The 14842-nt window shown below is 41.6% G+C and overlaps 1 protein-coding gene across 1 annotated transcript in view; it reads left to right on the plus strand.

Moving 5' to 3' along the window:
• The window catches only part of SBF2 (SET binding factor 2), a 611100-nt gene that overhangs the window by 114951 nt on the left and 481307 nt on the right, over positions 1–14842 (plus strand). Inside the window, exon 2 of the mRNA XM_054970260.1 lies at positions 7319–7404. Coding sequence (XP_054826235.1) covers positions 7319–7404 — 86 coding nt within the window. The remainder of the gene's footprint in view (positions 1–7318; positions 7405–14842) is intronic.

Below are 14842 nucleotides of genomic sequence, written 5' to 3' on the forward strand. Positions count from 1 at the left end.
CTAAGGGGTTTCCTGTGTCAACTGTAGCTGGCAGGTCGCAGCAAAGACCCAAGATCTTACCCACAAAATAGCTCCCTGGAACATTGCAGCTAATAGATGAACCAGTTCTGCAGGGGATGAAGCCTCAGCCTGGTGAACGGAACTATCAAAGTCAGAGAGGCCATAAAACCTAACAGTCTTTGAATTTGTTTTGTACTTTGGTGCCTGTATGAAAGGACCTGGTTCAGAGTGAGAAGAAATTTCTCTTTCCTTTATGGTGTAGGGATGGCAAGGGCTAATGAGTTGTCTAAGACTGCCCCCACAAATACCACTTTTTGTTGGGGAACCAGGTATGACTTCTCCACACTGACCTTCAGGCCCAGCTGGTGAAGGACTGTAAGAACCAGAAACGTGTGCTGGGACTGGGATTCTCTGGTCTAGCCCACTAGAAGCCAATCATCGAGATAGTGAAGAATGGTATACCCTTTTTCTTTGAGGTGGCTTACTACTACTACCATGATTTTTTGGAAAGATACAAAGGGAGAGAAGAAGCCAAAAGGACCTTGTATTGGTAGTTTTCGGAGTCACATTGAAAGTGAAGGAACTTTCTGTAGTGAACATTTATTGGAACATGAAAATATGCATATTTTAAATCAACAGTAACAAACCACACTTGACTTTTTAACAGAGGTAAAACATCTTTTAACAACATTTGAAACCTTTTGAAAACTATAAACTCGTTTAGGAAATGGAGGTCTAAAATGGGGCGGGAGCTCCTTGACTTTTTGTCCACAATAAGGTACCGGGAAAACACTCTGTTGGTACAAACAGATGAAACTGGTTCTGTAATCTGATTCTTCAGCCATGACTGCACTTCCTCTAAGAGTAAGGCAGAAGAAGGTGAAGGATTGGACTGAGGGGGCATGTTGGGCAGAGTTGTCATGCCTCTTCTATTACGTCCCCTGCAGGGTGTTGCACTCTGCAGACAAGCAACTCCTGGTGGTCCCCAGCCCAAAGGACATCCGTCTGGCCTCAACCAGGGCCAGGGCTTTTTCTGCCCTGGCCCCGGCCTGGTGGAACACTCTCCTGCTGGAGATCCAGGCCCTGCAGAACCTGTTACAATTTTGCAGGTCCTGTAAAACAGAGATGTTCCACTGCGCCTTCAGCTGAGTGCCAGCAGGTGTCCTCCTTCTTCCATCTAAGACCACCACTTCTTCTGGGGCTGGCCTCAGCCATCTGCTATGCCTGTATATGGACTCCCAATATTTGTTTAAATAGCCTGCTCCTGGAGTATTTTAATGATGTTAAAAATATTATTATTGATTTTATGTTTTTGTGATTTTAATGTATTTTTAATATTGTTAGCCGCCCTGAGCCCATCTGTGGGGAGGGCGGGGTATAAATCGAATTAAACAAACAAACAAAACTCCAGGCAGTAATCTTGGACAACACCCAGGCCTCCTGCGTGAGCAACTCTGAAGCCTGTATAGAAAATAAGTGATTTACTAACATAGAGTGATTCCGCACACGTTGGATAATGCACTTCCAATACTCTTTATAGATCATTTGGAACCGTTTTTGTGTGTGCGGAACAAAAAATCCACCTCAAACGATTGATAAAGTGCATTATCCAACATGTGCGGAATCAGCCACCGTTCAAAAGGGTATGGTGTCAAAACATTGCTTATTCGACCCAGACTGATCCCTTGGGCATTGGGAACCATCCTTTGATTTGGTTTGGAAGTATCTCCTCCAAGGTTGAATGGAGGCTGCAACAGAAGGCCGTTGAGAGCCTCTGGGCAATGTATGCATCGGTTGGGGATTGAACTTATTGCATTTACTTTTGTAAGGTGCATATGACCCTGCAGGAAATCTCTGCCTCCAAAGATTTGGATAGAGAGATGTGATACGCAATGACCTTACTGTCAGCTTATCATCCTTAATCTTTTTGAGTGCCTTGTTTATAGGGGACGAAAATAGATCTGCACCCTGAAAGGGAACATCTTCTGCCCTCATCTTATGGTGAGGGGCTAGTGCTGTGGTTCTGATCCATGGATGCCTACATATTACAATTGTGGAGGCCATAGCTCTTGAAGAGCATTATCCAATATGTCTGGCCCTATTAATTTGCTGTTTGGAGAGTCTTAGAGCTTCTCCTTGCAAAATATATGGAAACTTTTGCTTGTCATCAGGAATTAGGCTTAAGTATGGGCCTATGTTTTCCCATAAGAAAAGCTGATAGTGAACCGTGATGGCTTCATAATTACTGATTCAAAATGTTAAGACTGTGGAAGCATAAACCTTTCTTCTCAATATGTCTAGTTTCCTGTCCTCTTTACTGATCGGAGCCAAATGGCCCATTGTTTTTTGTAGGCCCTTGCCTTGGAGGGTCTCTATAACAATTGAATTGGCAGGAGGGTGAGTAAACAGAAAACCCAATCTTTCTTTTTTGGTTTTATACATATTACTAAGCTTTTTTGACATTGCTGGAGTCGAAGCCGGACTGGACCACACAACTTTCTTTTTTGGTTTTATACATATTACCAAGGTTTTTTTGACATTGCTGGAGTCGAAGCTGGACTGGACCACACAACTTTGGTCACATAAACTTGTGACTGGACCACACAACTTTGGCCTTGCATGATCAGAAGTACCACTGGTCTGGCTACTTCTGAATGCAGAGCCTTGAAGTTTGGTTCTGAAGAGGTCAGAGCAGAGCAGATCACCTCAGTGTCCAAGGATCTCACCATCTGGACTAACTGCTTGGTGTACAAGTAGAGATCCTCACTCAGGGATACAGCAGAATCCTCAGTAAGAAATTCTGGTTGAGAAGGTTCTGATGCAAGATCTGAGACTACATCAAAATCATCATCAGAGTGTATAGTGTGATTCAGTGTTGATTCTGGGACAGCGTTGTCTTTTGGAACTGTTTGCATCCCCTGTAAATCATCAGGTCCCCAGATTGTTCTCCAGATACCTCCACCCTCAGGCGGAGGGCACTGACGCTCTCATCTCCCTCTGGCCCAAGGGCCTACTGAATGCCTTTCCTCTGATCCCTATCTTAACCAAGCTGCTGAGGAAAATTGCTGATCAGAACGTGGAGGTGATCCTGAAGGCACCATAGTGGCCAAGGAGACCATGGTACTCCATGCTCCAATCGATGTCCTCATCCCCTTCCTTTCATCTTCCGTCCATCCCGGATCTACTCCATCAGGGACCGATTGGCACTCGCACCCTGAATGGATGCATCTGGCCGCGTGGAAGTTGAAAGGAACGCCCTGATCAAATGGCTACCTCCCTCAAGTGGTCCACACTCTCTTGGCCTCTAGGAAGAAACCAACCATCAAGATTTGCTTATGGAAAGCCTTCATCAGATGATCAAAGAGAAAGACTGTGACACTGAGAGATCTCTGTCTTTTGGTGCTACACCTCTGAAGATGCCAGCGACAGCTGCTGGCGAAACGTCAGAAACGTCAGGAACTACAATGCCAAGACCATGGCAATATAGCCCGGAAAACCCACAACAACCATCATTCTCCGGCCGTGAAAGCCTTCAACAATACATAGAAAGAAGGTGATCCACCTACACCCTTCCTTGACCGCAGTCCTAGGTTTCCTTCAGGGCTAGACTCTGGCCTCAAGCTGGCCACACTTTGAAAACAAGTAGCAGCTCTGGCATCTGTCATTAGTTCTTTGGAGGTTTTTTCTCTCTGTTCAAGCACCTGCACGTACAACATTTCTTGAGAGGTGCCACCTTTTTAAGCCCACCAATTGTCCACCAGTTTTTTCCTACTTGGAGTCTACATGTCGTCTTGTCTACCCTGAACCAATAAAGGACAGATCTTTAAGATGGCTGAAGGTGAAGACCATTTTTTTTCGTGGCTATCACTTCGGCCAGGAGGATCTCAGAGCTCGAAGTCTTGTCTATCAAACCTAACTTATGCATCTTCCATAAAGATAAGATAGTCCTTCGTACGGATCCAACCTTCCTACTCAAGGCAAGCTCTATGTTTCATAGAGTGCAGGAGATTAATTTCTCCTCCTTCTGTCTCAGTCCATCACACCCTTCTTGATGTGTGGAGAACTCTCAAAGGTTATTTGATCAGAACAGATTCTATCAGAAAATTGTATTCCGTCTTCAGTAACACTTCCGCTCCTGACGCTGGGAAGAAAATGTCAGCGGTGACAACTGGGGAGGATTATCAGGACTTGCATCATAGAAGCCTACAGATCAAGCAACAGAGGGATCCCCAGGGGAATCACTGCTCATTCAACCAGGATGACCACTAACGCAGCTCTGCACAACAACGTGTTGGTGGAGGAAGTCTGCGAGGCTGCCACTTGGTCCTCAGTATCTACCTTCGTGAGACATTACAAGCTAAACCTGTACGACTCGGCTGATGCCGCCTTTAGGAGAGTGCTTTACCACATGATACAGGACGAGGAACTCGACCCACCCTGTAAAGAGTAACTGCTTTGGGAGCACCCAAGATGTCCTCCACCTCAGAGGGAGAATGGACCTTTGGACACTTATCGAAAAGGGTCTTTCTCCTCTGAGGAATGGAAAACATCTTGCCCCTCCCAGGTTCCTCATCATTGTCCTTCTGTGTCTATCACTCCGTGTTGTCTCCTCTAACATTCACTCTCCTTCCACTTCGAATCCTTTTTCTATTCCATTCCACAGGTCTAAGTACCAGGTGAGAGTCACACTTGAGCAGTACCAGTACCAGAAAATTCCACTGCTGTTTGGAGTCAACCGAACTGAGAAAGGGGGTGTTCCAAGCACCAACAGGAAAGAGGAAGAAACTTAACTTCCTGCCTTGCTGATTGGGTAAAGGGAATCACCCAAGATGTCCTCCGTTCCTCAGAGGAGAAGGATCAGGGCCAGCGCACCCATTGAGGCCAGGTAGGCGGTGGCCTCAGGGCGCAAGGGCACTGGAGAGGTGCTGGAGGGGGTGTCGGGGGTGGAGGCGTGTGCCGCGGAGCTGGCGTGGCTGGCCCGCAGCTGCTGCAGCCAGCCAGCCCTGTGCGGCGGCTGCCGCCACCGCCACATGCCCCCAGCCTGGCGCAGCAGCCATGAGCCACTGCCGGGGCGGTGTGTGGAGTGCAGAGCAGCCTCCGCCCGCCACCCCAGCCATCCTCCGGCGAATGCCCCCGGCTTGCGCTGCGTGATGACGTCATCACGCAGTCTGTGGCGCGGGAATGCTGCGCATGCACATGTGAGGGGTTGCCGCAGGCGCCAGAAACCCTGGCACTGGCAGTGAGAAGGATCCTTCTTGGTATTTGTCCAAAGGTCCAGTAACAACTGAGGCCTAACTTGTCTCATCTTCCTATGCCTTTTCTTTCTAGGGTACAGGTCCAGCAGCTCAAAGAAGCTTCCTTTACTTAAACTGTGTGGGATTTCCATCACTTTACTGATTAGTGCTCTATCCGTGTTGATATGGTCAGTATCCACTTTTAGTATAGTGTGGCATCATGGGTCAATAGGAGTGGACCCATTTCAACCTTGGTACTTATCTCTTCATTCCAGTAGTAAGCATACCACAGTCTTTTAAGCTGAATGGATTTAAGGTACTGTTGTGTTATAGACATAGCATTGCCTCTTAAAATTCTTCAAACAAAATCACAAATATGTTTTAAAATGTTAGTTCAGTTTTAAAAGTGAATGAAGCTGAATGGGAGTGATGAGCCGCTATGATTTTCCCATGCCACAAATGTCACATCTGCAAATGGCAAGACAAATTTGAGCTACCTTTAAAAAAAAAATTCTAAAAGTCAGTTCCTTTGTGCTTCATGCAGACATGTTACAAACTATATTTCAATCAAGCTGGGAACAAAAATACTATTTTAAAATTACCCCATTCATTTTTAACCACAGACACTTTGTGTCTATGAGAAGGTAGATCAGTTTTATGAAAGTTTTGTTATACAAAATATTTTAGAGACTTCCCCACTACTTTGTCAGTTCCAGAATAGTCATGTCTGCTATATTTTTACTATGTAAACCCATTTTTAAACAAGGCTTTAAATCTAATTACATGTTAGAATCTGCAAGATTGTTTTTGATTCAAGTTGGTTTTGGATGTTTGAGTATAAAATATGTTCCAAGAAAATAAGTTCTGGATTTTAAAAGCTGGATTTAATACAGTATTATAATCTGAGAGCAAATAACTCTGAGTAAAAACTGATTTGACAGTGAGTTGCTCTTTGGAATGCGGCCTCCCAATATTTATGGAATGTTGTCATTAGCTGCCATCAGCCTTGGTTGAACTTGAAACCGTTCTTGCTTTTACAAATTTTTTCATATGTTTCTAATAAAACTTTCTGCTAACACCTTCTGTATTGCCATGTTTAAGAATTTAAAATCATTTAGGTGTGTGTTCATATTTACAGCACAATAGCTGTAATTGGAGACTTCCCAAAGCAAGTAATGTGTGGACAGTTGGAGAACTGCAAATAAGTCAGTTGGAACACTGTTAAAGTCAATGACCCTATAAATTTATGGGAGCTACAAATTGTATTGCGGTTTAATGTCATTAGAATGTATGGGTTTAAGAAACAAAGAATAAACAAAGGTCATAAGAAATTATGCCAAAGTATTACAAGAATTTGGTGTGTAGATTGTCCTGAAGTTCATTTTTAAAGAATTGGCATGTACTGAGGTTTTGGTGGCAGGTCTGATATGTGACTTGTTTTGTAGGTTTTATTATTGTGTAGTCAGCATCATTCTTTTGTAGCAGCATTAACGAAATCTTGCTCATAGGATATGCACTCACACTGCTTAACTAAGTTGCACCCTTCTATTCATTGTTAACTACTATTTGCTACCATTTCTAATATGTTGTCAAGGTGGTATGGGCCTATGTTGGACGTTTCACTCGGGAGAACAGGATTATATTGGTGCAGTGGTGCATGCAGACACACATACACAATTACTTCCTGCTGCTCTTAAAAGACTATAGACCTGTGATGTTGAGATGTGTGTATGGGCGGGGGGGGGGGGGGATCCACTTGTGTGTGATTATGTTTGCACAATGAAAGTTAATGCAATGGTAGAGCTGTTCTGAAATCAAGGTGAGATTAAATATAGGTTTTGTTTTTGTTATAGTAATGGTTTCATCTGAACTAGCATCTAAAGTTCTACAAGCGTCAGCAATAACTTACCACGTGATTAGAATTTTAAAAACACATTCTGTCAAATTCAGCACAGATGTAAGCACACTTAACTCTGTGTTAGATTTATGGCCTTTGTGTTTATTCATTTAACCTTTGACTATAAAAGCTAAGGCTAATTAGACTGCAAGGTGTTCATTCTATATATTTTTCTCCCACTATGTAGGGCCAGGAGAAGGCTTGGGCAAAATAATCCAAAGATTTCCCTTGAAGGATTTGGATGACACTCCTTTTCCACAGGGAATAGAGTTGGTGAGTTGTGATATCTTCTATGCATTTGTAAACTTTCTCTCTTTACTTTGTACATAGATTCACATTTATCTGTGGAATCTAGTAGATGGTAGATCTTATATGGAATGATTTGGACACATTAAGTATTCCTTTTCAGGATCATTTCAATCACATGACTAGATTCCTCAAGAATAGTTATGATAGTCTCTTGAAGAAAAAATAAACAGGAGTCTTGTGGCATTTTAAAGACCAGCATTTTTATTCTAGCATAAATTTTTGTGGGTTAAAGACCGTCAAATGCATGTAGTGGGTCCTTGTTACTTGCTACACATACGAAGCTGAAGTATAATTATGTATCATTCAGATATAGTGAAGTACATATAAAAGGACTGGTGATAATGCTTAGATTTTTTTAATAAACTGGCTAACATTTGTAATGACAGTAATCTCAGATCCTTGTTGTGAGATTGTGTCACACTTCCTGCTGAATTCTAATTTGGATGTTTCATGCTGGAGTTTCTTTTTAAATTTTTATTTTCAAGTATCAAATATCAGCCTTTTCAACATGCTGAAAAACATAATAATAATAACATTCGATTTATATGCTACCCTTCAGGACAACAACGCCCACTCAGAGCCATTTACAAAGTATGTTATTATTATCCCCACAACAATCACCCTGTGAGGTGGGTGGGGCTGAGAGAGCTCCAGAAAGCCATGACCAGCCCATGGTCACCCAGCTGGCTTCAAGCAGAGTGTGGAATCAAACCCAGTTCTCTAGATTAGAGTCCCATTGCTCTTAACCACTACACCAAACTGGTTAGACTCCTTCTTTACATATTTTATCCCAGTACATAATAAGAAAAGTCATCTTTCAAAAAAAGATGCGATTGTTATATATTGCTATTGTTATATAAGATGCTTTCAAAAAAAGATGCTATTGTTATATATGAGCCAGGAAAGTTGGGACAAATGGCAGGGAGGAGGGAAAAAGCAGTCAGTTTATGGTGACAAAGGAACCAACCTGCAAGGAACCAACCTGCAGTTCTGAATGGCTACTCTTTACAGCCCAGTGAGAAAACTTCATTAGCTCTTCGATTTGTTAACTTTCTATTGGACCGGTCGAATGGCAAGCTTTGGAGGTTCAGAACTCCAAGTCCAGATTGGGTTATCTTCCTTGGGACACTTGTGGGTTGGACTTTCAAAAGACGCTGTCACTTTGTGTATGTGTGTGTCATTATGTGTCTTGTGTTGGTGTTATACTCGAAGAGCTTACATGCACACCCATCTGGCTAAGCAGCAGTCAGAAGCTATGAAACCAGTAAAAAGAAGCTGGTGAAGCTGTGCTTTGATTCCTGCTACAACATGTCTTAGCTGTTCATTTCACTACTGACTTTAAACTCAGTGTGGCTGTTTCCTCCAGAGCATCTATGGTGAGGGGGCGGGAATCCCAGGGGGGGAAATAGCAAATATCTGGGTGGTGATGACTGAGATACAGAGGGGCAGGAGCCCACATACATATGCAGACAATACTTAGCTCTGTTTCTCATTATTCACATCCCCTAGTGAATTGCTGAGTTGCTGCTTGACAGTTGTTGTCAATTGGCTGAAAGCAAGCAAATTGAAACTGAAACCAGACAAGACAGAAGTGATACTGGCTGGAAAAGCAGAGATGTTGAAGGTCATTGTGCTTCTAACCTGGGTTAAGAGCCTAGCAGTGCTACTAGAGAAACAAGTAAATGCAGCTGCAAAAAATACCTTCTCACAATTCAGACTAGTCTGGAACATGGCCCCCTATGATGACATGGCCAATCTGGCTACCTGGATTCATGGTACAGTGACATTGAGACTAGATGACTGTAATGCACTATACTCTGAGGAGCTAGATAGAGCGTACATATCACTCCCATTCTGCAATAACTCCATTGACTTCCCATCAGTTACTGGGATCAATTCAAAGTCATGACTATCACATTCAAAGCTCTTCATGGCCTTGGCCCCTCATATCTGTGTGACTGCCTCTCCCCCTGTGTTCCACCATGGAAGCTTTGCTTGTCTGGACGGGACCTTCTGCAGATACTGCCTTGTAGTTGAGTAAAATCAACAGCTGCCCACACACATGCTTTCTCTGTGGTAGTCCTCACCTTATGGAATGGCCTGCTTGAGATGGTTAGGAAAGTTCCCACTCTCCTGGCTTTCTGCAAACTATGCAAAACTGAATTATTCAGGAGGGCTTTCTACCCAAATTGCAGGACTGTGTCATAAGAAATGGTTCAGAGAGATGGCTTGGTAGGGACGGGGACTAAACACCATGCTATTGGATACTGTCTGCTGATGTAGATATGCTCCTACTATGCTGCTAAACATTCCATGTAAATTAATTATGCTTTGTTTTCAGATATGTTTTATCTCTCTGCTTGGCTTTATGCTTGTTTAAATTTTTTCTGCTACCATTTCCTATTGTATTTGTTTCCCTGAATGTCCTAACTGTTGTTCATTATTGTACTTTGCTCAGTGAATGTCCTAGCTGTTGATTATATTGTATTTTAACTTGCACTGTGTAAGTTGCCTTGGATCTCAGTGAGAAAGACAGACTATACATTAATAATAATAATACATCCCATGTACTTATATGTATATTCCAGATTTCATACAACCACCCAGATATTGTAGGTTGCCTACATGTGTCAATTTCACCACAATTATAAAAAAATAAAATAAAAAAGAGGAGTTGTGCTATAATGGTTTTAGAAAAAGTATTGACTATACTAAAATGCCACTAGTAACTGGTTGTAATATTTTTGCCTGTCTGTTTTATTCTCTCCCAATTAATGTCTTGAAGGCTGGCAAAAAAGATTTGGGAAAGAATGCAATAAACCAAATATTTGCTAAACATGCAGTAGAGAGAAAATGGGCTCTCCCTCTCTGTTTCTTTCACCTTTTACTAAAAATGCAAGCCTGCCTTATTTATTTGAATAGACTAGAGAGCTGTTTTAGAACTTGGAACATCCTGTTCAGAAACTAAATGTTGAGTTTGTCAAATGTGATGTCTGTAAAGTGTCTTTATAATTGCTGAGAAATGATGGTACAGTGATATTACAATGTAGATGCCAAGAAAATCAGTAAAGGGCCTTAGGGAACAGCATTTCAGGATATTGGTTCACTTTTTAACTTTTTTTTAATCACAACTCAACTTCTGAAGTTGTTTCATGAAATATAAGGGATGGTTGCTTCCAAGTATTGGTATATTCTTGCATTCCTCTGTGTTAGCTTTTAAAAAGAAAAGTTAGAATGCTATAATGACTGTACAGGAGCTGCTGTGGGATGTGCGCGTTTAAAGGCTTTCTGTATGCTCAGCAATACCTTTGGATCCTGTAAAACTGGGACCATTTAGGTAAAAGGTACCTAAATGGTCCCAGTTTTACAGGATCCAAAGGTATTGCTGAGCATACAGAAAGCCTTTAAACACGCACATCCCACAGCAGCTCCTGTACAGTCATTATAGCAAAACTGGGACCGTTTAGAGGTTGGTTAGCTCTCTAATGGATGGACTGCCTTAGACCAACCCTGAACCTCTTCAGTGTTTCCTGTGTAGGTAGAATAACATGACCTGAGCAGCTGGCTTTGGGAGAACAAGTCTCAAGATTCAGTTTGAGATGGTTTATTCTAAGCACACACAGATAGACAAGTCAGAAAATTGGGGAAGAAAAACACAGAGATTTACAAAACAAAATTTCTAGCTCACTCAAAACTTACAAGGATTCAATAGTATTGATACTTCCCTTATAAGGCATTCCAAGCTTTGCAACTGAAAGATGACAAAAGACACTACCATTCCAACCCCCCCCCCCAAGGTTTCCTGGGAAGGGGGTGGTAGCTCATTTTTGGCCAATCAGAAAGTGAGGGGCTTATGCAAATTTCCCCTCCAAAATGGTCCAGATCAATGGACCACTTTCCAGTGATCATGTGGTTTTGCATTTAGCACTTTTGGAGTTCTGTGCAGAATTAGGCAGTAGGCATGGGATGCAAAAGCAACAGGTGGGCTGCAAACTGCTACTGAGAAACATGCACCAGGAGTGTCAGATAGAGGGAAATGATACTAAAGTGGGTCATCTAATGTAGATCAGTTTTCCATTGTCCTCCTCTGGAGAACTCCTTACCAAGCTACTTTGATAACTATCTTGATGTCATCCTTGCTATTTATGTGACTTGCTTCAGCTCATGATGTGGAGATTTGGTAGGGTTGCTCAGGGCCTGCCAGTGGCAGGCAGTCACCTAGTGGCTTGCCCCTCTGCCCGCTGATTGGGTGGCAAGCTGCCCTGTCATCACCTACCACCACCAGGTATCCCAGGCAAATGGAAGTGCATGCCTCCACACCCCTCCGTGATGATGTTGCTTCCAGAAGTGATGCTCTCACAGTATAATATTTGGGGCCAATTCTTAAGGAATTGCTCCTGGCGTGAAGTATGCACATGCTCCTGTCCCTCATCCATTGAATGTCACTTCCAGAAGTGATGTTATTGCAGCGGGGCGCAGAAGCGTGTGCGCTCTCCAGAAGTGATGTCATCACAGTGGGGTGTGGAGGCACATGTGCTCAGGGATAACACATTAAGTGCTGCAGCCTCTCCAAACTCAACCTCCCATGCCCCTCCACCCTCCCCAAACCCCACTTTCTCCAGGTTTCTCCAGGTTTCACCCCCCAGATCTCCAGGAATTTCCCATCTTGGAGCTGGCAACCCTAATCCATCTTGAACAGCTGCCATTTCTTGTTCCATATATGGTAAGATTCTTTGCTGTAGAATTTTGAGCATCACTTTGCTTGCATGAGAAATTAACATAACAGTCCAATAGTTGCTGCACTCCTTGGCATCCTCTTTTTTTGGAATTGGAATGTAGACTGAGCATTTCCCGTCCATGGGCCATTGTTTTGTTTTCCATATTTGTTGACAGATTCTTGTTAAGATTTTAGTGGACTCCATTTCTGTAGCTTGAAATAGCTCTATTGGTATTCCATCTACTCCAGGTGCTTTGTTTCTCCCAATTGCTTTGAGTGCAACTTTTACTTCACTTTCTAGGATTTCTGGTTCTTCAGTCAAAGTATCTGTCATCGTTCCATCTCTTTTGTATAGTTCTTCCATGTATTGTTTCCATCTTTCCTTTATTTTGTCCTGATCAGATACTGTATTTCCATGTTGATCTTTCAGCATCCCAAGCCATGGCTTGAATTTCCTTTTGATTTCTTGGATCTTTTGAAACAGATCTCTTGTTCTTCCTTTTTTGGTGTTGTCTTCTGTTTCTTTGCACTGGTTATTATAATGAATTTCTTTGTCTCTGCGTGCAAATCGCTGAAAAGCTACATGTAGAATTTTGACCCTATTTCTGTCACCTTTTGCTTTTGCTTCTCATCTATCTTTAGCAATTTTAAGAGTTTCCTCAGTCATCCATTTGGGCTTCTCCTTTATTTTGGCTACAGAAATAGTCTTTTTTTTAAAATTTTTTTTTATTGGATTAGAAATATTTTAATATCCATTACAATCGATTTCCTTTAAATATTCCAATTCTAACCCCCTCCCTTTCCCCCCCTTTTGATGACTTCCAACAGTTTTCCAACCCCTTATCTATTTTCCCCTACTCATTTCAAACTTATTTCACCTATTAAACATGTACTTTCACTCTCTTCTAAGCTTATCTATTATATCACAGTGCTATCTCTATTTCCCTTCCCATTTGACTTAACAACTAAATAATACATTTCTGGCATATATTCTTCAATAATCATTTTAGTAGCCTGTACTCTATCTTACTCATTCTGGTCTCGTCTATATGGGACAAACAATTTGTCCCTCGTTATACATAGCTTTAAGTACATTATAAACATTGCATACCTTCAATATAAGTCAATCAGTTTAACTTCATACTGTTTTAATTATCTAATTTCTCCATTATGCAACTCTATCAGAAATAGTCAGTCACTTTAACCCATATATACATTCAGCATAAGTCAATCAATTTGACCCATATTCTGTATGCTACTGTATATTTTCCCCTCCTTTCTTATATTCATTCATTTTAATTATATAAATTCTCCATTATACCATTATCTGCCAGCGATGAAATTAATTAGTTTCTGTCCTTATAGATCTTATAATAACACCACTATTACTTAATACTATATATAGTAGTCAAATAGAATAATTGCTTAGAAATTTTCAATTAACTCTCCCCCCCCCCCCCCGGTATAGTCACTTCTCTCTTCTTTTCTTGTATTTCAGTAATTTTCAAACTGCCACAGTTCTCCTCCCACCTCCCATTTTTTTCACCAAGTACTGTTTCAACTTCTCCCAATCCGTGTTAAACTGTCCTGGATCAAGGTCTCTCAATTTTCTTGTCAGTTTATCCATCTCCGCCATGTACAGCAATTTGTAAATCCAGTCCTCAATAGTTGGCACTTCTTGTACTTTCCACTTTTGCGCGTACAAAAGTCTGGCCGCTGCTGTCATGTAAAATAACAATGTCCTGTATTGTGCTGGAATATCCTCCATTCCCAAGTTCAGTAGCAGGAGTTCTGGGTTCTTATTAACTTGAAATTGTAAAATCTCACTTATTACTCTTATTATTTCCCCCCAGTACTGCCTAGCTACCTCACAAGTCCACCACATGTGATACAAAGATCCCTCATGCTTTTTACATTTCCAGCATTTGTTAGACGTATTCAAATTCCCTAGCGCAATTTTCTTTGGTGTCAAATACCAACGATAAATCATTTTATAGACATTCTCTTTAATATTGGTACATGTCGTGATCTTCAACGTATTTTTCCACAAGTATTCCCACGCCTCCATTGTTATTTCTTTATTAAAGTTTATAGCCCACTTCACCATTTGCACTTTAACTGTCTCATCTACAGTATACCATTTTAGCAACACCTTGTAGACCTTAGAGATTTCCTTTTTGTTTTCTTGTAAAATTACTTCCTCTAATTCCGAGTTCTCCATTCTTATCCCTCCCTTTGCACAGTCCGAGTTGTAAAGATCTCTAATCTGTCTATATTGGAACCAGTCATAATTTGAAGACAACTCTTCTTGCGTCTTTATTCTTAATTTAGAAAGGTCTGTTCGTGTTATTTCCTTGTATGTTAAACATTGTTGTTCATTGTCAACAGTTCTCGGGTCTATTACTTCATAAGGAACCACCCAAAAGGGAGTTCCTTCCTGTAGGTAATTTCTATACTTCTTCCAAATTGTGAAGAGGCTTCTACGGATGTAATGGTGCAAAAACATAGAGTCTGCTTTTACTTTTTCATACCACAGATATGCATGCCATCCAAATATTTTTTATATCCCTCTAAGGCCAGTAATTTGCGATCTTTCAAAGTCATCCAATCTTTCAACCACACCAAGCAGATTGCATCACGGTAAAGTCTTAGAATGGGCAGTTGCATTCCACCTCTCTCTCTTGC

The sequence above is a fragment of the Eublepharis macularius genome, chromosome 2 (assembly GCF_028583425.1).
Source record: "Eublepharis macularius isolate TG4126 chromosome 2, MPM_Emac_v1.0, whole genome shotgun sequence".
Taxonomy (NCBI): domain Eukaryota; kingdom Metazoa; phylum Chordata; class Lepidosauria; order Squamata; family Eublepharidae; genus Eublepharis; species Eublepharis macularius.